At 40.2% G+C, this 23,835-nt stretch overlaps 1 protein-coding gene across 1 annotated transcript in view; it reads left to right on the plus strand.

Moving 5' to 3' along the window:
• The window catches only part of DNAH12 (dynein axonemal heavy chain 12), a gene marked incomplete at its 5' end in the record, with an annotated part of 210,268 nt that extends 190,130 nt beyond the window's left edge, over positions 1–20,138 (plus strand). The window contains 11 exons of the mRNA XM_080803013.1: positions 181–434; positions 1,079–1,219; positions 3,559–3,696; positions 7,032–7,265; positions 7,549–7,737; positions 9,501–9,604; positions 10,744–10,948; positions 15,796–15,933; positions 16,380–16,471; positions 18,613–18,680; positions 19,866–20,138. Coding sequence (XP_080659139.1) covers positions 181–434; positions 1,079–1,219; positions 3,559–3,696; positions 7,032–7,265; positions 7,549–7,737; positions 9,501–9,604; positions 10,744–10,948; positions 15,796–15,933; positions 16,380–16,471; positions 18,613–18,680; positions 19,866–20,056 — 1,754 coding nt within the window. The 3' untranslated portion in view covers positions 20,057–20,138. The remainder of the gene's footprint in view (positions 1–180; positions 435–1,078; positions 1,220–3,558; positions 3,697–7,031; positions 7,266–7,548; positions 7,738–9,500; positions 9,605–10,743; positions 10,949–15,795; positions 15,934–16,379; positions 16,472–18,612; positions 18,681–19,865) is intronic.
• Between the last annotated feature and the right edge of the window lie 3,697 nt (positions 20,139–23,835).

The raw sequence follows: 23,835 nt of genomic DNA on the forward strand, positions 1-23,835 counted from the left end.
TGTAAGTAAACCATCTTGCTCCAAGGCCATCCCTTATAGGACTGCAGATCACTTAGTAAACCTGAGATGTATAAGGAAAAGTAACTGGAAACTTCCAGGGAAGTACCCGCACAATGAAACATAAGGCATGCTTTATGATTTTAGAGCAAGCAGTGAACCTGGTTTTTTGTGCTTTCTTAGGCCTGCTGAAATTTGCAAATGATAAAGCTATGTCTGGAAATAAATTTCAAGCTATTTCCCTGGGACAAGGACAAGGACCAATTGCAGCAAAAATGATTAAAGCAGCAACAGAAGAAGGAACGTGGGTGTGCCTACAGAACTGTCACCTTGCCGTCTCCTGGATGCCCATGTTGGAAAAAATATGTGAAGATTTTACCCCTGAAGTCTGTAACTCATCATTTAGGCTTTGGCTCACAAGTTATCCATCTCCAAAAGTACGTTTATTTTGTATGAAGTTCAGTACATTTATTCAGTTTTCTCTTACGTTGTGTATTTTAATCAACCTTTAAATGCTGCACCTTAAGAGGTCTTAAAAATATTTCTGGAGGGGGGCGCCTGGGTGGCTCAGTGGGTTAAGCCTCTGCCTTCAGCTCAGGTCGTGATCTCAGGGTCCTGGGATCGAGCCCCGTGTCAGGCTCTCTGCTCACCAGGGAGCCTGCTTCCCTCTCTCTCTCTCTGCCTGCCTCTCTGCCTACTTGTGGTCTCTGTCAAATAAGTAAATAAAGTCTTTAAAAATATGTATATATTTCTGGAGGGATGCCTGGGTGGTTCAGTTGGTTAAACGTCTGCCTTCGGCTCAGGTCATGATTCTAGGGTCCTGGAATCGAGTCCCGCGTCAGGCTCCTTGCTCAGCGGGGAGTCTGCTTGTCCCTCTCCCTCTGCCTCTACCCTCTGCTCATGTGCTCTCTCTCTCTCTTTCTCTCTCTCTCTCACTCTGTGCATCTCAAATAAATAAATAAAATCTTTAAAAAAATTTTTTTGGAGTCCTCTTTTGTACCTATTTTTAACCCACTAGTATATGCATTTTTAGGACTCAATCTTCTTCTCTTGAGTAATGCTCTTGTTTATTCTGTCTTAGTTCCCAGTAACCATCCTACAGAACGGAGTGAAAATGACTAATGAACCTCCCACGGGTCTTCGGCTAAATCTCCTTCAATCTTATCTCTCTGATCCAATTTCTGATGCTCAGTTTTTCAGTGGATGCCCGGGAAAGGAACTGGTAATGTCCAGCCTCTGGAGCTTTTGAACTGTGTTCTGACAGTGAGAAAAATCTGGGAATATAAATATTTAACAATGTTAACATTTAGGCATTTTCTAAGAAGGCAGATATTATACTTATATCGATATGTTCATCATTTTCTTCCCAGCAGTCTGTGCTCTGCTTCTTGCAGAGAAGACAGTCGAATAGGTATCTGTTGACTGACTGAATGTCTTAGTTTGTAAACCAAAATCCAATAACAAGTTTGACGAAGACCCAAGAGTAGCAATCTATTTTCATATCATGTGTTCATTCTTTCAACGGAATGTGTGTTGGGTACTCTGCTAGGTACTAGATATAAAGCAGTGAGAATAAAATAGGCCCCCCTCCCCCAAAATCTGGCTTCATGGAACTTAAATCCTAGCAATACCGTTTTGACATATTAATCTTGCTTTTCAGTGCACTCAAGTGAAACTGTTTGTACATGGTACTGGGGACTTAGGAATCCTAATAAATAAATAGCACTCCTTTTTCCTTGCTGGCATTCTTACCAAAAGTATAAACATAAGGGAACCAGATTATAACTTTAGTTACTGATATAGACTAGGTTGGGAGATATAGTTGATGTCTGTGAACAAATGGGGTTCATATCACTGAATAGAATTAAGCAGGTTGATCCACCCTCAGGAACAGAGGAAAACTTCCTTCCCTAAGGGAGGCTGGCTTCTAAGATGGAAAAGCTGAGCAAAGCATATCTGGTTAACTTTTCCAAAATTTATCAGCCAGATCGATTATTCTCTTCTCCTGCAGTGAATACAAGGACGGAGAAAATCTAGAAGTGTTACATTGAGGTCTCTTCACATGGAAGGAAACATCAACACTAAGGGAAATTCATTCATTGCCTTCACCCCAATGCCATTTATCATACTTGCCTATTTGAACTAGAAAAAGAATGGTATTGGAAATAAAGAATTGAATTCTTTGGAAGCCAGCTAGTTTCTGCTTAATGATACCTTCTGTGTTCCCCTAATTCTAAAACCAATACTTTTATTTGAAATTCTGGGAGAAAAGTAGGATATTTGGTGGGTTGGCTAGAAAGAGATCTTAATAAAATGGAGAAGGTAGTACAGTGTCTGATCCCCATTGAGGGTTTGAGCTTCTGCAAGAAATCCCAATATTTCTCTGATATAACAGGTGCATTTTTGGCCTACAAGCATGACCAAAAACGTGGAGGGATTGTGATCTCCTTAAGAAAACCCCATTGGGTGAAAATACATGGAAAATACAGGCAAATTAGGTTATTGCTCTCACTGCCAAAAGTTTTTCCCCTTTTAAATGTTTCACTCCATTTATTTAAAATATGCTGTAATTTATGTACAACATTTCAAGAATATAGTTATTCAGTAAGGCCATGGTGTACTTGCATTTTAATATTATATAAATAATTTCTACTACATCACATGAAGATAGCTGGATGGATTTTTCCTGCATTTGGAGCTATGTTTGAAGTGATCTAATTTAAAACATCAAGGTAGCATACTTGAAACTTACTGGGGGGTTCCTCAAAGAGGTGGGTGACCATCCTCCAGGGTACTGACATAGGCTCAGGGAAAGGCCCATCCCTTCTGACATACCTGTCACACATATGAAGATGCCAGGCCAGAGTAAACAAACAAAGGTTTCAAAAATGATCTCCAGGGGCCGCCTGGGTGGCTCAGTTGTTGAGCATCTGCCTTCGGCTCAGGTCATGATCCCAGGACCCTGGGATCGAACCCCACATCGGGCTCCCCGCTCCGCGGGAAGCCTGCTTCTACCTTTCCCTCTCCTACTCCCCTGCTTGTGTTCCCTGTCTCACTGTCTCTGTCTCTGTCTCTCTCTCTCTCTGTCAAATAAACAAACAAAATCTTAAAAAAAAAAAAAATGATCTCCAAATGGAAAGACATAAAATCAGGAACTATATATTGGGATTTATTCCTATCATAATAATTAATTATGCCCTCGCCCTTCTAGTTTTAAGCATATGCCAGTGAGTCTGTGGGATAACATTTTAAGTATTGAAGTTGTAAATATCTGTGAAGCAACACCAAAGTATGAGTAGCCAGTACTTTGGCAAATGGTAGAATTGTTGCAGTTTAACAAAGTTTAATGTTGCAGTTTGTCTAGCTTTGGGGGTTTTAAGTCATAAGATTAACACTTTTTATAGCATGTATTGTTTTGGTTAGCACGTCTTTTTTAAAAAGAAGTTTATAGAAATATATGATCATAGAATCTTATAATGAAAAAAGGTTGTTGATTCCCCTCATTTTACTGATGGAAATCTGATCAGAACTTTTTCTTGTTGCCTAATTTTTATACTCAAGACATGGGAGAAGTTGCTGTTTGGAGTTTGTTTTTTTCACGCCCTTGTCCAAGAGAGAAAGAAATTTGGTCCTCTTGGTTGGAATATTCCATATGGATTTAATGAATCAGACTTACGCATCAGTATTCGACAACTACAGGTAAAATTAGAAAGAAATTAGCATTGATGGTGGATCACTGTGTGTCAGGCCCTAGACAACTCCCTTTGCTTAAAATAAACTTAATCTTCCCAACATCACTAGTGGGTGGGTAGATAGAGTAATTATAACCGTGGTTTATGAAGCACTATCTCTGTGGATTTTTTCTGGTGCAAGTAATGGAAAACCTGATTCAAACTGGCTTAAACCATAATGAAACCTACTGTCTCAGGGAGCCTGTGTGGCTCAGTTGGTTAAGTGTCTGTCTTCAGCTCAAGTCATGATCCCAGGGTCCTGGGATGGAGCCACACATCAGGGTCCTTGCTCAGCAAGGAGTCTGTTTCTCCTTCTCCCTCTGCCTGCCTCTCCCCCAGCTTGTGCTCACTCTCTCTCTCTCTCTCTTTTTCAAATAAATGAATAAAATATTTAAAAAAAAAAAACCTTATGATCTCACATAAAAGAAAGTAGTACAAAGGAAGGACAGGCTCTGGGGCTGGGTGACTGGGCAAGTATTGTCGTCAAGGACCCGGGTTCTTTCTGTCCTTCTGCAATGCCCTCCTCAAGTGTTGGCTTTATATGGGTCCTCATTATACTCTCTTCCTCTGCTCAGCCAAAGCTACAGTTTAGCTCTCTCAGTCAAAAGAAATAGGCTGTCTACTTTAAGTTTAAAAAGGAATTTACTGAAAGAATATTTGGGTAGATCATAGAATTCCCAAGATGGCTAGAGAGCCAAGGCATCCGGAGTTATATCTAGAACTCACCATGTCATGGTAAGAGCAGGTCCTCAACCCTGGTTGGATATTTGACACCACAGCTCACATAGCTGCCACATAGATTCTGGTCTAGGGCAGGCCCTTGAGGTCATCAAAAAAGATTCTTTGCTACTGCTGCTTTTTTGTGCGTTGCACCCCAGTTCAAAGTCTAGCTCATGGGTCCAAGCCGTAATTATAAAGGAGGCTGGGAAGTGAGTGTTTGGTTTTCCAGTTTCTATAGACTCACAAAGACAGTCAGCAGCCCCCCAGAAAAAAAATATATCTGCTATAAATTCCTACTTAGACTTTGAACTAGGCACATTACTTCATTAATTCTAGTCTTTGCAGCAACCCTATAAGGTTGGTATTATCCCTATTTTTGAGAAAACCAAAGCTATAAGAAATGAGCTTGCCCACTGAGGTAGGATTTGAACTCCAGTCTGTCCGACTCCAATACCTTCCCCATTATTTCTGTCCTATTTTTACCAAATATAGTAATCCAGCTGGACAACCACAGAGTATTAATATGTTTCTGCTTCTTTGCTGTGACAAGAGCTTTTGTGACATGGGGCCTCACAAAGGGAAATGGGCCCCATTGAGTGCTATTAGATTTCACTCAGGTGGGGTTTTATAGGGCTATGCATATTTAATCATGTTTATACCATAACTGATAATTTTTATAGAAACTTTTGGTATATTATCAACTCTTTTTATTTCCTCTAAGCAAGGCAGAAACTTGAATTAGAACAAATCTGTCAATTTGAAAATCCCTGGGCAACTGATGAAATTGCTTCTTACAGAATTATAATTACATGACAAAATGACATTGATCTTAAACATTTTCTTAAAGAACAATTTAACTGATACAGCCTAAGCTTGGAGAACACTTTGCTGATATCATCCTACTGCAGATAACTGGTCAACTGAGAATTTTCCACCTTCTGGCCAGGCCCCGGCCTGCAGTCTCTGGCTTCATCAGCCCTCCCAGCCCCAACATTGGAGCTGACAGGCATAGACTAAATCCTCTTTCTTATCACCAAGAACTGGGTACTCGAGAAGGGGGGGTCAGTCTTTAAATCATCTTCACCTGGTCCTACTAGCTGGCTACCTCTTGCCTCCAGAGAGGCCGATCAGCACACTTAAGGTTAAGTTCACAACCAAGGAATGAATTATTAGTCTCTGTGTCTTGCATAGGCCACAATTTTAACATGAATTTCTCTTGGGATCTCTTCCTTTGGTTTCGGGAAAGGGGGGAAACCCAGTTAAACCTACCTTTCCCTCCCCCAAAAATAAGAAAGGGAGAAACTTACCTCTTTCACAAATAACTTATCCTACCACAAAAGACAACTTCCCTGTGTCTCCTCTTCATATCTCTTGATACTTCTCTTCCTCCTGAAAACATGGGAATCTCAAACAAAGAATGATACCTTCTTTTAACTTGGAAATATTTTTTCTTAACTGTGGATCAGTTGTTATAATTCCTGCACTATTAGGTAATTTTCAGTGGCAGGAAAAGTTCTCATCTGGTAACTTATACCATCCCAATATATATATATATACCAAAAGTTCCTGTCTATGGGAAAAAGTAAAGGATCTGGAACTGAAAGAAATAAATTCAGGCCTTCATATCATTTCACATTTCCCAGACTCTGCTTCCTACTTAATAGGGTTATTGGGAGATGAGTAAGATAATGTAAAAGCTATGGAAATAGTAGTTTTTATTACTATTGTAAGTGATGTCATGTTGTGTGAACCAGGATTTGGCACTAAAATTTGGGATTACTTTGTTTTAATCACATTTAATGACAGTGCCCTAAGTCAGGCACCAGGTTCTCAGCCTGGGCGCTATTGGCATTTGGGGTCAGAGAGCTCCTTGTGGGCAGCTGGCCTGTGTAGTGTTTAGCAGCATCCTAAACTTCTGCCACTAGATGGCAGTAGCACCCCCAACCACCGATCTAAAATGTTCCCAGATAGTGCCAAAGGGGACAAAATTGCCCCAATTAACAGCCAGTTCCCTAAAACAAGGTTTATTCATATTCATATGAAAAAGACTTGGTAATTTTCATGTCATCTTATTTTGTTAAATGTTTTTCTTATTACAGAAACAATGCATGTTTATTTCCCCCCACCCTAAAATTGGAAGATGCAGATAAGCAAAATAATTTAAAATAAAAATAAAATAAACACTAATGGGGCACCTGCGTGGCTCAGTCAGTTGGTTAAGCATCTGACTCTTGACTTTGGCTCAGGGTGTGATCTCAGGGTTGTGAGATTGAGTCCCATGTGGGGCTTTGGGCTTTGCGCTGTGCAAGGAACCTGGTTGAGATTCTCTCTCCCTTAGCCCCCCTCTGCATTCTCACTCTTTCTCTCTCTCAAAATAAATAAATGAATAAAATAAAATAAAATAAAATAAACACTAATAATCGTAGCCTTCCAAAGGTAAGTTGTGATGATAGTTCTTTCAGCCCCACTTCTGTGCATATAGATAGATGATTGACAGATAGACAGGTATTTAATGTCATTTTAAAATGGAAATGAAATGAAAAACTTTAAGGTTTTTCTCATTTTATTTTTCCTTTGTTTCAGTTATTTATAAATGAATATAATACTGTTCCATTTGAAGCTATCTCCTACCTGACTGGGGAATGTAATTATGGTGGAAGGGTGACAGATGATTGGGACAGACGTCTCCTCTTAACCATGCTGGCTGACTTTTATAACCCACAAATCATTGAAAACCCTCATTACAAGTTTTCTCCCAGTGGAAACTATGTTGCACCTCCTAAAGGCACCTACGATGAGTACACTGAATTCATTAAGGTAACTGATGCCACTGAAAATAGCAATTTTCAGTGTTTCTCAATTTTCTAAAAGCAAATAATGAAGTGTTTCCCTGTAATGTAGAGGGCTAGACAAATAGTATGGTTTCAGTCAACTTTCAGTATCTTTTGTTTCTGGCCATTACTGAAAACTGGAAGAGTTTGGTTCCTGGGTGCTTAATGTGTAGGTGATTTTTAACCCTTTTAAGTCTGCATGCGTTTACACCTTATGAATTAATGTAGCTGGAGGAAATGTGATGCTTGCTTCATCTGTTTCCCGGCAGAATCTTCCATTCACTCAACACCCTGAGATATTTGGATTACATGAAAATGTTGATATTTCCAAAGATCTGCAACAAACCAAAGTCCTCTTTGAATCCTTGCTCCTCACCCAGGGAGGCTCCAAACAGACAGGATCCTCAGGGAGTGCTGACCAGATTCTACTAGAAATCACCAAAGATATTCTCAAGAAGGTGATGTTTAGTTTAAAATGTGTTGCTTATCCTATAAATTAAAATGGTACTAAAATGACAATCTGAAGACTCCATTTAGCGGTATTAGGAACTTGTGTGAGAAACTGAGCCTTTCTGAGTTTTAGTTCCCAAATCCGTAAAGTAATGATCATAGTACCAGCCATATAAGGTTCTTGTGAACATTTAAGAGGTCAAGATTAACGAGCTCTGCGTGATGCCTAGCACAGTGTAAGTTCCTAGTAATTACAGTTGTGGATGAGCTAATGAACATGTGACTTACTATCATTTCCAAGCAAAGACAATAGATCTGCTTTTTAAAAACTGGAGGAAGTGGTCCGAACTTGCTGGTTCAAGGGGTGAATGGTTTTTAATCTACTTTAATCTATACCTTAGGGAGGGGGCACAGGGAGTAAGATCAGCACTAAATTAGTAACTACAGCTTTTTTTTTCCTTCATACTATAGCTCAAAATACTTAGCCTCCAGGTAAAGTGGAATGATACTCTCTTCTCACTTTTTTTCTGTGTCTTAAATTCAATAAGGAAATACTAAGGGAGCTTTAAAAAGATTATGGTCACAAGCACGGATCTTCACAGTTGCCCTCCAGGGTAAATGCTGTAATTAGCGCCATATATCAGTGTCAGGTGTTCTGATAGAGCAGAGCCTGACCTGTGGTCTACCTGCCTGGAAAGCCCACAGATAGCACCACTCCTCTCCTCTGCCTTGGTGGCCTTGCCTTGTGACTTTACAATAATTCTTTTGCTCCATTCAGGGACCATTATCTGGACCTCCCTGACTGGGAAGCTTCTTTGCCTTTTAGGAGTGTGAATTCCAAGGTCTTGAGGCTTGATTATGAGTCCCAAAGTCCCCTTCACTTCTCAAGCATCTCAGAGGTGCCTCAGAGAAAGCAGACACTTGACACCTTCTCTCTCCCTATTCCTTGGACCCCTGCTGTAATCACACATTAATTATTTGAAAGTGGGATAAACTAAGCAATTGGGAGCCCGTTGATAACTGATTGGAAATAAATATAAAACAGGAAATGGCAAATCAGCTTACAAAAGGAAATTACACAATGTTTCAGAAATATATACCTTCCGCAAAGTGCGATAGCATGTAGCAAAGAGCATGGGCTTTGCAGTTAGAGACCTGTGGATTTCAACAGATCATCTTTTGGCTGTGTGCCCTGGGGCAGTTACTCAACCTCTCTGTATAGCTGATCCTGAACAACAAAGGTTTGAACTGGACAGATCCACTTCTATGTGAATTTTTTTGATAAATACAGCACAGTACTGTAAACATATCTTCTCTTCCTTAAGATTTTCTTAATCACATTTTCTTTTCTCTAGCTTACTGTATTGTAAGAATATAGTATGTAATACATATGATCTACAAAATATGTGTTAATTGACTGTTTATGTTATTAGCAAGGTTTCTGGTCAATTGTAGGTTATTAGTAGTTAAGTTTTTGGAGAGTTGAAGTTATACCTGGATTTTTAACTATGCGGCATCGGGGGTCGGTGCCCTAACCCCTGTGTTGTTCAAGGGTCAACTGTACTTGAATAGCCTCATCTGTAAAATGGAGATGACAAGAGCCCCTGAGAGTGCATGGTAAGGATTATATGCGATAATGTACGGAAAGCAGTTAGCACAACACCTAGTCTATAGTAACTGCCTGGGGTTAGCTACCAGTGATGTGATAGCTGAATGAAACGAATTATCCACTCTGAAGGTAATACGTGATCTTCAAAATCTATTTTCTTAGCTACCAAGTGATTTTGACATTGAATTAGCGCTTCTGAAGTTTCCTGCGAGATACGAAGAGAGCATGAATACCGTGTTAGTACAAGAAATGGAAAGATTTAACAAGTAAGGATCTATCTCCCCAGTGGTTCAGAAAACAACCAATCAAAGTTGATTTTTTAAAAAAAAGCATACTGGTTTGAATTATAATTTTTAGAAAAAATTATCAAAAACTGTTATTTCCTTAGGATCCACCTGTATGCTCTAAAGTTGTATAGTGTTCTGCCCCAGCAGTGAAGGTATCTTTTAGAATGCAAAAATGATGGTGGAAATGAGATCTGTTTTTACTGGTGAAAATATTCATTAGTCATAATTCTCACCTACCCGTTATTATTCTCCTCCGGAACTAAAGACCAAATGAGCCAATGACAAGTCTTTCGTCATTTTTCTGCCACTTGATGCATATACACCCCTCTTTCCTTCCTGAGTCCCACCTAGGTCAATTACATACCCCATGATAGTGAACAAAGTATTTGCTTTGAATATTTTAATTGAATTTTCTACTATTCAATACCGGCTTAAGGAATAGAGAAATTGTTTTGAATGAATTATGAATTTTCTAAGGTGTTTTCAAGTTTATTTGGGTTTCTGGACTTGTCAACACTTAAAAATATACTAAAACACCGTGATGCCTTAATTCAGCATTTTTTATACAAAGATCATATGTATTTATATGTAATAGCATACTGTCTCTCAGTCTCTCAGTTGCCTAGGCTTCTAGCCTAAAACCCTCAGCTCAGGTCTATTTACGGTGTTCTTAGCAGTTTGGGCCTAAATGGGAAGCAAAGTATTTGCAAGTATATCCATGAATTTATGCTTTATGCTTTAAGGAATTATTTCACAAGCTTCAGCCTTTGCATTACACCTTCATAACTTTTTTTGTATTTGCATTTTACCCTTCAATGGTATTTACCTGACATTTTCCCTAAAATCATTCTCTGCTTAAATTAGCCTGGTTTTAAGCCATAACACCCAGAAAGTAGCAACGTTGATATATTATTTTCTATATTATGTAGTGATTAAAATGAAAAATGTTCATCCAAGTATCACCTAAAAGTACCTTCCCTTACCAAGTGGGAGATGACTCCATTTGGGGAAATACTCCCATAAAGCTGTGAATGAGATTTCTGCTATTTCTTCTGGAAAGACAGACATTGGTATTTAACCTCACATGTACATTGATGACTTAATTTCTTTCTTTGCAGTTTAATTAAAACTATACGCAACACTCTCCAGGATCTTGAAAAAGCTATTAAGGGAGTGGTTGTAATGGATTCTGCACTGGAGGCACTCTCTGGCAGTTTGCTTGTTGGAAAGGTTCCAGAAATATGGGCCAGACGATCATATCCAAGTCTTAAACCCCTAGCAAGTTATATCACAGATTTTCTAGCCCGGTTGCAATTTTTACAGGTAAAAGATTATGTTTTATTTATTTATACATATACATATACATATAATTTTATTTTTTGGTTGACTGGAGAGAGATTAGAAATGCTCCGATCACTTGAATGTCTCTGAGTTGAGCAATGTGGTTAGCAGTTTCATGATAATCTAACCAAACTTTTAGAATGTTGAAAATAGGGGCATCTGGGTGGCTCAGTCAGTTAAGTGTCTGCCTTCAGCTCAGGTCATTCTGCTCAGCAGGGAGCCTGCTTCTGCTTCTCCCTCTGTCCCTCCTCCTACTTGCGTTCTCTCTCTCAAATACATAAATAAATTTTTTTAAAAGAAAGGAAGGGGCGCCTGGGTGGCTCAGTGGATTAAGCCTCTGCCTTTGGCTCAGGTCATGATCTCAGGGTTCTGGGATCGAGCCCCACATTAGGGCTTTCTGCTTAGCAGGGAGCCTGCTTCCTTCTCTCTCTGCCTGCCTCTCTGCCTACTTGTGATCTCTCTCTGTCAAATAAATAAATATTAAAATAAATAAATAAAAGAAAACATATTGAAAATAACACATACTTCAAAGTACTGAGTAGAAAGTTAAAATTTTACTTTACCGAAGTCCAAGTAATATGTGACATTTATATTTTTTTAACATTCTAGGTTTGTGGCTCTCTGAGACCACATACTTGGTCTCGTGATTTTAATACTGGTGGTAAATCACAAAAAGAACCCAAGATTTGGATTCACCAATAATTGGCCATTGTCTTAAAATCATTGCTTCTTATCCCTTATCTCATAAAAGGAAAAAGTTGAGTGCTTTGAAATCTCCATCTCCCCCCTCCAATCCCAAACACACACATAAAGGATGTTCAGGGCACTATCTCTTTTCCCCAGCAACTCGACTTGCCTGCATTGTATGATTACTGTTTACGTGGGGGTAAGAGGTGTGGAGAGCCCCCAGAATACTTCCTGAAAATTCATGTTAGGTATATGACTTTCCCAGGTTCAGTTGCCTTTCTCTTAACACTAGAGCTTTATTTGTTTCACTGTGGAAGCTGATCATAAAATAGCCAGTGCTTATGAAGATGAACCATATCTTATTGTTTCAGTCTGTTTTGTTTTGTGCTTTGAGAGAGCAAGTGCGGGAACATGCATGCATATGTGGGGGAGGGGCAGAGAGAGAGAATCCCAAACCGACTCCATGCTGAGCGTGGACCCCATTGCTGGGCTCCATCCCATGACCCTGAGATCATGATCTGAGCTGAAATCAAGAGTTGGATGCTTAACTGACTGAGCCACCCAGGCGCCCCATTTTTTTTTTTTTAAATTAGTGGGCTTGTTCTTCTTCTAGTATGTGTGCTTGCCATTTGTATTTCCTCTGTGAATTGCCTCTTCATCAGCTCAGCCCATTTTTCCTCAAAGCTGTTTCTGAAAAATAAATTTATAGGAGCTTTTTGTGTAGATTTTACATTTAACATGGACCAAAAAAACATCTAGGAAACATCAGTTTTCAGTGTTCAGGCTGTAGTAGAGTTGCCACTTAACAGTTTTCTCCTCCATAAAAGTCAATTTTATCTCACAAGGGAACAATCTGATGGTGTGTGGTAAGAACTCAGCAAAAGTGGACTATTCTTTTGTAACGTCATAACTTGTTGAACTTTATCAAATGCCTTTGCAGCATTTATTGCTGATGAGGTGACTTTTTTCCTTCTTCAGCTTGTTATTGCATTGAATTATGTCACTAGATTTCTACATGTAAAACCACCCTTGTATTTCTAGAAAAATTCCTGTTGGTCAGTGGATCCTTCTTCTTCTAGTGCTTTCATCAATTCCATTTGGCTATTTTTAGGGATTTTGATAGACATTACCTAGTCAGCCTCCAGAAAAATTATTTAATTGTATCCCCAACGACAGTGAATATGAATGCCTGTTTCTCAGAATTAACCCTTTTCATCTTTGCTGACTGGATTAGTGAAGCTGTGTGTATCTGGCCAAGTCCTAGCCACATTTACAGCTGCCTTCTGAGTTCCTCCTGTGTGTACCGGCCTCTTCCCATCCCTTACCAAAAGCATTTGACATATTTAATCACATCCTCCCCTTGCCACAATCTCCCCCCCCCCTTTTTTTTAATACTTTAGTTCATTTCCCAAGCTTTCCTGAAACTTATTGGAACTGTTTTCCATTTCCCATATATTACTTCCTTCCTAAAGGGCCTCAAAGAGTCATTACTTTGGTCTTTTAGAGGGGTCCTGGCACGGTGCCAACAGGGAGGAGCTCCAGGACAAATTTCTTTTGTTGTTGTTAATGAAAACTTCATGCCAAACTCCCTACTCTCTGAAATTTGAATTTCCCTCTTGGCATCATTCCATTCAAATGAGTAAGAAAGATCTCACTCATTATTGGGCACTTCTATCACCCTTCGCCACACACCTTCCTATGAGTGGATCTCTCCCCCATCGTCCTCTTACCCTTAGGGAAGCTGTATGGTTTTCCCCTCTCCTTTTTTCCTCCTGAACTCTTGACTTCACCTCCCAATGCATTTTAGAGATAACACGTTAAGCAAATGAGTTGTCCAGAGTTATCTCTTTTTTCTTCTTTTCTCTCTCACCATTCATCCTAGTTATCTGACACTTAGTATCTGTGTGACTTTGAGCAAGACGGTATTCATCTTCTGCCCTCTAGTCTCCTCATCTGTAAAGTGGGAGGAATAACTCACTGAGTTATTTTGTGAGCCAAATAAGGTAATGCATGTAAAGTGCTTAGCACAGTGCCTGGCACGCGCTAAGTAAATGGTTGCTAACTCAGAAACCCTATACAAGTTGCTGACCCAGATACCTGTGACATTCTTGGCTAAACAAAGCCCTGGAGTGAGCAGGGGAATTTTCTATACCCTCGCCTTCTGGGCTCTAACAGCTTTTTTGTTCATGGTGCTGGTTCTGCCTGGCTTGTGTCCTTGTCAAGCTCCATTTCTTTCTCTGCCTCTTCTTTTTTATGCTTTATTTTTAAGATTTATTTATTTATTTGAGAGAGATGGGTGGCAGGGCAAGAGGGAAAGAATCTCAGGCAGATGCCGACCAACGCCGGGTTCAATCTCACAATGCTGAGATCACGACCCAAGTGGAAATCAAGAGTCCAGTGCTTAACCTGCTGAGCCACCCAGGCACCCCTCCCACCTCTTCTTGATTTGATAGCTTGTACTATTGCAACATCTCTAGCACCAGTCTGGTCTCTTCCTCCCAGGAAGGAAACCTGGCTTCTTCCCACAGTGCACTGCTTGCTCAGAGACAGAGTTCATTTTATTGATTCATCTGTTCATTCAACTAATAGGAACTGAGACACCCCCCCACCACTTTGTCCAAAACATCCTGTTGTGTCCTCTGTGAGATAAAAAGGTGATGACCACATGAGCCCTGCCTTCAAGTTGCCAATAGTCTACGGGGGGATAAGCTTACGTATCTAAGAAAAGACAAATTCAGTGGACTAGGGGATGCGACATAAAAGATCAACTTGTAAAATGTTCTGGGAATTCGAAGAAGGCAGAGAGTTCTAGCCCAGGAAAGCAGGCAGCTTGTTTATGGGATGAGGAAGCCTTTGAGCTGGGTCTAAAGGATAAGAGGTTTTGGACACTGTGGGGAAAATGGAAAAGGACTTAGAAACATCTGTGTGATGAAAGGCACTATCTCATTTAAGACTGATTCTGCTGTAAAAATTCTGACATAAACACAAAGTTTACTGCCTCAGTAATTGAAAAACCCAGGGCATCAGGCTGACCCGGGATGCAAAATGGTTCCCTGGTCCTGGATTCTTGCACCTCGTCTCCTGGCTCCACTTCTCTGAGGCTTGACTCCATCCTCAGGGAGGTTCTTGTCTGATGGTAGCAAAAGAGCAGCAACTCTGGCCCCACATCCACGCAGCTTCAAAGAGCTGAGCGTCTTTTCCCCACAAGTCCCAGCAAGAGCCTCTGCATCTCTGGCTTTGACTGGCTCACGTGTCCATTCCTGAATCAATCACGATGACTGCAGGTATCCCCAGCCGGCCTGCATCACGCGCCCACCCCAGGAGGTGGAGTTCCTGCACCAGAAGAGCTTGGGGTGAGAGTGTGGAAAGCCTCCATCGGGGTGTTAAGAGTAGTGTTGCTTGAAGATAAGCCGAAAAAATAGCGGATGCCCATCTGATGCCGAGAAGAGACCAGCAAATAGTCGGATTAGAATGCCAGATGCTTGAAGGGGAATTAATAAAAGGGACCAAGCTGGAAATACAATTTGAGGTGAGATTGTGAAGTCTCTCAAATAGGAGATGAAGGTGCTGAAACTTTAGTTTGTAGAGTAGTAGTAGATCTCTAAAGAACTATGCAAGGTCTAAACCCAGTCCGAACCATGCATGGTGAAGTCGACTCTGCAGACATGACTCTAGATGTACTGAGCAGAGAGGGAAGACGTGAGAAGACAGACACATCAGTACAGAAAGAAGACGGGGATCTCTGGAGGGGGCGATGGGTGTTGAGAGGTTTGAGGAGCTGGAATCAACACACAGGGGCTCTGTGCTATGATGTGTAAGATGTCTGAAGGTAATGGCTTTTGAGTGGGATTAAGTAATATAATAAATTTCCAAATAATTTACCTTCGGCTCTTTGCAGAAGATGTGAATCTTTCAAACTTTTTTTTATTCAGGTTAATGTTAAAATGAGTTTGAACTTTCCAAGAAGAGTAACTATAAAGGCAAAGAAGTAGAAGGCCAAGGTTGTATGTTTTGTGTGTCAGGGAAGAGAGTCCTGTGATGGAAAGTGTGGGCAGCACAAAACCCAGAATCGGGAATTGTCTATGAGGTGAAGCTGTGTGAGTTGGAAAGCGAACATAATGTATTTTGTTTGCCCTTTACAGGACTGGCATAATTCAGGAAAACCTAATGTGTTCTGGCTCTCAGGATTCTTTTTCACCCAAGCCTTCCTAACTGGAGCTATGCAGAATTATGCCAGAAAATACACCATCCCTATTGATTTACTAGGATATGAATTTGAGGTACAGTAACCCCCTGAACTCCACAGTCTATCATTATATCAAAATCATGTATTTAAGCAAGGAAGAGATACAGAACTCCTATCTTTATGGTCCATTATAGACTATTTGACTTCTTTCCATTCTTTGTGTTTCATGAAGAAAGTAGATGATACTTGTCTTGCTGTGTCTGATAGGACTTTTCTATATTTCAATTTTCCACTCAAATAATCTAATGCTCCTCTTCTGTTTTAACAAAAATCAATATAAGGTACAGTAAAACCTGAAAAAATGCTTAAAAAAGAACTGTATTATACATTTTTATATTTACACTTTTACTGAAAATTTTATATAAGCCATTATAGAGTGGAGTTTCCCTGAATATGTTCTGAAAATTGAGCAGATGTTTTCCTTATGAAACAAAGTTGTCTGGGAAAGAGACCATTATGAGTGTGGGCCTCTCCCTTCAGGTTATTCCTTCGGATACATCCGAGACGGCCCCTGAAGATGGCGTGTACATCCACGGATTGTATCTCGACGGAGCACGCTGGGACAGAACAAGGTCAGGGCTCTCAGCCGCAGAGACGTCTTTAGTTGTAGCTGAATGAATAAAATACGGCATCGGCTGCCTCCCTCCCTCCCACCCCAACAACGGCCTCTTCTAGGGAATATGGCAAGCAGTAAAAAATAACAGAATCCTTGCCATAAATCATTACTCAGGCTGGAGCAATTGATAAGTATTTTTAGGTCCTGAAGAATTTTTAGTTAATATTTCAATGGTCTAACTAGTAGAAAATTTAGCTCAGTCTGTTTCTTCTTCTGTTTTAGGACTGTTACCTTCTGTCTTATAACAGGCAGGAGTGCCTCACTTTCAAACATTTTATGGTTATAGTAAACTTCCCATTTCTGTTGGTGAATGGAAAACTTTCTCTTAGATTTTGATGACATAATAAATAAATATTTAAAATCAATACTGAATTTCCAGCTTGGGAAACAGCATTGCTATTCTTGTTGAACATATGTAGGGAAGGGGCACCTGGGTGGCACAGTCACTTACGCAGCAGACTCTTGGTTTCGGCTCAGGTCACGATCTCAGAGTGGTGGGATCGAGCCCTGAGTCGGGAGTCTGCTTGAGATTGTCTCTCTCTCCTTCTGCCTCTCCAGTTCATGCTTGCGCAAGCTCTCTCTCAAATAATATATAATTTTTTTTAAATGTACATAGGGCTAAGAGGAGAGATTATTTCCCTTGGAACCCTGCTTTTTATCAGTCCATTAATAAGCACAATCCTCTATTTCCAAGGTCAGGGTTAGGCTTTGCTCTCAAGGGAGGGTTAAAGGCTGAAGCCCAGAGAATCACTTGAAGGCAGCAAGATGGAGGCTCTAGAGAGATTATTCCAAGACAGGGCCAAGAGGAGACTTAGCTGCATCTAGTTCCTGTGGTTATTTCTGTCTCTCTTCTTTTTCATCACACTACTGACATTTGTCTTAACTTATCTTTCCTAAAATATGTATTCATTCATCTTTTTCTTCCTTCTTCCTCCCTCCCTCCCTTCCTCTCCTCCTCCTCGTTCTTTCCTTCCGTCTTCCTTCTTTACCTTCCTCTTTCCCTCCTTTTTTCAAACAAATAGACAATGTAGCATAGGGAAAAGAAACCATGTTTTCTAGATAGGCAGATGTACATTTGAATTCTGACTCCGGCACTTAAGGTCTGTGTTACTGTGAGAAAACTACTCAACCTCTCTGAGCCTCCACTTTTCATTAGTGGAACAGGAATGTGGGGACAAGATCACAGTGGGGACCAAATGTGATACCATAGTGTTGACCTCATGGATTGTGCTTAAAAAGTGGAAGGGTGGGGCGCCTGGGTGGCTCAGTGTGTTAAAGCCTCTGCCTTTGGCTCAGGTCATGATCTTGGGGTCCTGGGATCAAGCCCCGCATCGGGCTCTCCGCTCAGCAGAGAGCCTGCTTCCCCCCCCCGCCCCCCCTGCCTCTCTGCCTACTTGTGATTTCTGTCAAATAAATAAATAAAATCTTCAAAAAAAAAAAAAAAAGTGGAAGGGTTCCCTGGGTGGCTCAGTCGGTTAAGCATCTGCCTTTCGGTTAGGTCATAGATCCCAGGGTCCTGGGACTGAGCCCCGAGTTGGGCTCCCTGCTCAATGGGGAGACTGTTTCTCCCGCTCCCTCTGCCCTTCCCTCTGCTTGTGCTCTATCTAAAATAAATAAATAGGGCGCCTGGGTGGCTCAGTGGGTTGAGCCTCTGCCTTCGGCTCGGGTCATGATCTCAGGGTCCTGGGATCGAGTCCCACATCGGGCTCTCTGCTCAGCAGGGAGCCTGTTCCTCCTCTCTCTCTCTCTCTCTCTGCCTGCCTCTCTGCCTACTTGTGATCTCTCTGTCAAATAAATAAATAAAATCTTTAAAAAAATAAAATTAAAAAAATAATAATAAATAAAAAATAAATAAATTTTTTTAAAAGTGGCAGGAATTGATATTTGTCCACTGCTTGCACAACTGCCTTGCCATAATTATCTTTTGTTTCTTTTAATTATTCATTGTCTCTTCCTTGGCTGTGTTTTGTTTTGTTTTATATTCCTTTCTCTGCATATTTCTGATCCTCTCTTGCATTAAAAGCCAATATCTAAATAGCAATTTCTAGAAGTAAATTTCATCTTTCTTCTAATAAACATGTTAATTTCTCCTCTCAGTGGATTGCTTGCTGAACAACGTCCCAAACTTCTATTTGACCTGATGCCCATCATATGGATAAAACCAAGTAAGTCTACCTCTAATAAAGTTTCTTAAGAGTTTTAGAGAAGGGTAATCATAGATATTTTTAACGGCTCCCCCAATTAAGTCTCTGTCCAAACCTATTAAGACTTTATTTAATTACAATAAACAGCAACTGAATGTTTACATTGGAAATATATTGTTCCCCTGTTTTGTGTTGAATTCATGTTATTCTGGTGATATCATTCTGCCTCTTTTTGCTCTTATCCCATGGAATGCAACATTTTATCTGTCCTTCCCCCACGCTTCTACTTTTCCACAGTCCGGAGCTTCCCGTCAATATTTTGATGCTGAAAAGCCTTTGCACACCTCTCAGAAACGCACAGCTGGTGGCTAGAGTCTTCTGCCACAGGAAACTCCTAGGCCCCAGAGCCATCCAGGTGCCCAAAGGCACAGCTGTTGCAAGGCACAGGGTGTGGAGGCCAGCTCTGTTCTGGAAAACTACTTGCTCCTTCCTGTCTTCTGCTACCTTTATTTTTCCCCGAGTCTGAACAAATGAGACTCATTTGTTTTTTCTTTCTTCTCTAGTGTTTTTGTTCTCCTTTAACTATCAATGGAAACATTTCCAAATCACCCACAATCACCACCTCACAAATTAAGCATTTTCATTAGTAACGCAGTTCAATTATAACTCCAAGAAATGCAGCCTTAGTTTAGAAAGACTCCCAATATCTCATATCGGGCCTTTCAAGGATAATATGTAGGTTCTTTCTGTGAGTAGGTAAGAGTTAGTGAGTTTTTCCTAGTAATAACCTGCTGAAAGCAAACAGTAATTTCCACTTCTTCTGATTTATGCATTTCTTGTATTCGGGCTCTAAGCAGCAGTGTCCTCTCTTTTTATGCCCACCTCATTACATAATGTATTTTATTCCTTCTTCCCTACATTCTCCTCCTCCCCCACAACCTCCTGAGTGTTTTCACACCTGCTAAGTTATCAGGATTCCTGAAAGCTCTCGATTTCTATCCCGTACACCAAGAATCACGCACCACATGAAATCACTTGTCTTGTTCCACAGCCATAATCATTTACCCACAGTAAACTAACAATAACAACATCAAAATGTTCAAATACTATAATCATGATCTTCGCTTTAGTACTAAAATAGTTGTTCTTTTAGTCCCAGGTGCTGCTTTCCCTTTACCAAATGAATGTATTTCTTTCTTTTCCAAGCTATAAAGTCTCAAATTGTGAAATCGAATGCCTACATCTGTCCCCTCTACAAGACAAGTGAACGTAAAGGAACCCTTTCCACTACAGGACATTCTACTAACTTTGTTATTGCAATGTTGTTGAAGACGGACCAACCCACTCAACACTGGATCAAGCGTGGGGTTGCCTTGCTGTGTCAGTTGGACAACTAGATTGGAAAAACTTAGGAAAATATATGAAAGACATTTTTTTAAAAGTGTGTTATCTTCACATACTTCAAAATACATATATTATAAAACCAAGTATCTTCGTGTCATTTTTTTTTTTTTTTTGAAGTAGGCTCTATGCCCAGTGTGGAGTCCAACACAATGCTTGAACTCACGACCCTGAGATCAAGACCTGAGCTGAGATCAGGAGTTGAATACATAACATACTGGGCCACCCAGGCACCCCATGTGTCTTTCTTTTAAATGGTCTTTTCACAGTCCTTCCTGATGTACCACTCTTGCTTGACTGGAATACAGCTCTTCTAGAAAACCTGAAGGAAATGTTTCTTTGAAGCATATGAGAAACCTTTGGAACTTGTATTTATTTGCTATGTAGGTGAAAAACAGATTTGGGGAGACTGATTGCATAAAACTTAGTATCAGAAAATATGTTTTCACAAGTGTTAAGTCATGTTTTCAGCTTCAGTAATAGTTGACTTTCCACTCATCTACCAGAGGGGATTCTAAATAAGGAAAATATCAAAACAATCCCCGATCTAAACCCCTTACATCATGCTTTTATAGCATTAGCTCCACTGCTCATAGTATCCCTGTGTGGAGGGAAGTTAACTCAGACAGTGAAGTCTGCATGCAAAAGCAGTAAGATGGCTGGGGACGGGCCTACACACCCGTGGTATTGTGCTGCTGGGCATTGCTTTCATGTTTGATTGGAAATGCCAAGTGTCTCTTTGTTATGTTTAATAGTTAATATTATTTAGCATATATTCATACTGGTATAGATTAACAATTTTAAAACATTTCAACAAAACAAAACTACAGTCGGAATTTTATTATCTCGTGTGGAATTAATTCCTTCCTTGGGAGTCTCAGGACACTTTAGGCTGCAGCTCTCTAACATAGAAGAAATGCAGGTGGGGCTCCCCAGTGACTCAGGATGGGTGGGAGAGACACTCTGATAAATTGGTCAGAGAAAAATGGCCTCTGCAGTGGCTGTGTGCATGAGTCTTATCCCTTCACACAGCCAATCCCTTGCAAAAGCATTTTATACCAGGAATAAAATGTTTAGTCCTTTAAATTTGATGAATACAGCAGTGAAGAAAAGAGATCATGTTTCCAAAGAGAGCTAAACCACATGTAAAAAAAAAAAAAAACAGGAGAATGTGCCAGACTGTCTTATGATCAGGTATTTATAGTAAAGCTATTAATGGAATGGTCACTACAGGGGAGTGGAGAGCCTAAATATAAATGAAAATTCTGATGTGCTAATCTTTGACAGTGAAAACTTCCATGCTCTCCTGAAGGATATACCAGAAGGTAAAAAGTCTTTGGTATGTGATCAAACCTATTCTATGCTAAAACAGAAATGTGCTTTTAAAACCATTGAGATATTGCCTAATAAAATACATTGTTTTTTTACTACCAATATTCCTGATACAGGTTGTATTATGAGAGGACATATATTTCTATAACATGTTTGTTTTTAGTATTCACTGTTATTTTCGGTATAAAGATGTTCTTTTGGGTGAGTGCTACAATGACTGAGGAAAAACTCCTAAGCCAAGACTAAAACAAATCATTATTTTCATAGTCAAAATGGCACTAACCTAACTTTTATATGAAAGGTTATTTTTCCTGAATAGGCTTGAAATAAATGGCTACTCATGGAAACTTCTAATTTATGTTGAATTTGTGGCTGCCCAGAAAACTTTTAAATTTATGGGGAAAAAATTTAATGAATTTTTTTTCTAAATTTTGCATTTTCTTTACCAATTCTATCAATTTTGTAGGTTTCTGAATTTCATTTGTAATTTTAAGTATTTGGTTATCTTCTTTACACAACTGGAAAAATATTTTCAATTCATTCTACCTTTAAATCTGTCAGCATTCCACATGAATAATTACACGAGTGAGGAAGACACAGATGAGGACTTTGATACCCAGCTCATCATCCAGCAGAGTTTACAGGACATTCACCAGCGGAGGACTACACAGCAGGCATCGGCAGATGAGAGGTAACGGTATTTCATTGGCGATGTAGTGTGAGTATTCAATAGCGGAGACTTGTTAGCACAGCTCTAGTGTTGTGATAAAAACAGGAGAGAGGGTCAAAATCCAAGGAACTGTCATTTAAATATCTAGGAGACTTGATGTCTCACCAGCCAGACAGGGAAATTTGGAAATAAATCAGAATGTAATTAGGGAGTAAACAGTTGAAGGAGGTTAGCAGCAGCTCTGGCTGAGAACCTGCAGGCTGCAAATGAGAAGAAATGCACAAGGATAAGAAAGACTAGAGAACTCTAATGCATCTGGTGTTTGGAGAGTCAAAGGGAATGCATAAATCCAACCAATACAATAGAAAATTATCCTCAGCCTCAGGGGGGAGGTGGGGTAAGGTCCAGTCCTTGTTCAAATCAAAAGGAGGAATTACGTAAGCCTAGAAAAGACTAACCCTTTCTGAAGGGTGTGTATTCAGAGCTCTGCAATGACAGCACCAGGAAAAGACCTTCTGTGGTGTAAAAGGATCACCCTGGATGTGGACTGAGCACAGCCAGGCACACCTGCTCAAACGCTCTCTGGCTGACCTGCGGCCTCACCCCCCAGTAGTTACTATTGTTTTTCAGGGGTGATAAGCCCTGTTTGCTTGGGATGGTGACCTCTGTTTGCCGGCTGGACATAAAACTGGATGAATGTGTTTTAACTCCAAGAGATTGTATAATTAAATATAGGGATGTCGAAGTACACTAAAACTGTAAGTTGTTTTTTTTTAAAGATTTTATTTATTTATTTGACAGAGATCACAAGTAGGCAGAGAGAGAGGAAGGGAAGCAGACTCCCTGCTGAGCAGAGAGCCAGACCAACTGGGGCTAGATCCCAGGACCCTGGGATCACGACCTGAGCCGAAGGGAGAGGCCTCAACCCACTGAGCCACCCAGGCGCCACCCCCCCCTTTATTTTAAAGTAACAGACTCATGGACCGATCACTTTGTGCCACACTATTTTAAGCATTTCATAAATATTGACTCATTTAAATTCTAATTCTTGTTACCGCTCTATGTGGTAAGTCCTATTATCCCCACGTAGAGATGAGGAGACAGGTGAGTGTTGCCCAAGGTCCCAGCGCTAGTAAGTGAGAAGGCAGGCATTCTGGCTTCAGAGTCTGTGCTCTTTTACCACACTATTCCTACATGTTTGTGTTACATTTAGGAATAATCTTTAAAGTCACCTTTCAATAAAGTTTTGTAAAGAAACTGGGATTCTTATATCTGTTCTATTAATCTTATGATAAAAAATTTTATGTTCAGTAATTCAGTCATGATTTTAGGTTGAAAGGCATAAGATCTTGATGATTGAAATGTTTCAGAAAAATTAAAATTAACTGTAGTTATAAATTTCAGTCCTTATACTTGCAAGAGTTATATGTTATGTACGAAGACTTGCTGACTTGGTCAGGCAGTTGAAGGAATGAGGAAACACTACTTAAGACAGGTGGGATAATGCCGCTGCCCCCCTCACCCCCCCCCAGCCCCCTCCACCAAGGAAGACAGTCAAGGGAGAGCGGTTTCCCTGGAATACGGGTCAAACTATATTTTGGAACTATTTTCATGCAGCGTCAGTAACTGCCTCATCTAAGAGTTCATCCTCGGCTAACATCAATCGCCCTTACCCTTTGTGTTTCTGTCAGATGCCTTTGTTTTTCCCTCACTTTGGGTCTTACATATATATTTGTTTTCTACGCAGCTTCCATTCCTTCTTGAGTGCTGACT

This window comes from Martes martes (genome assembly GCF_963455335.1).
Source record: "Martes martes genome assembly, chromosome: 1".
NCBI lineage: Eukaryota > Metazoa > Chordata > Mammalia > Carnivora > Mustelidae > Martes > Martes martes.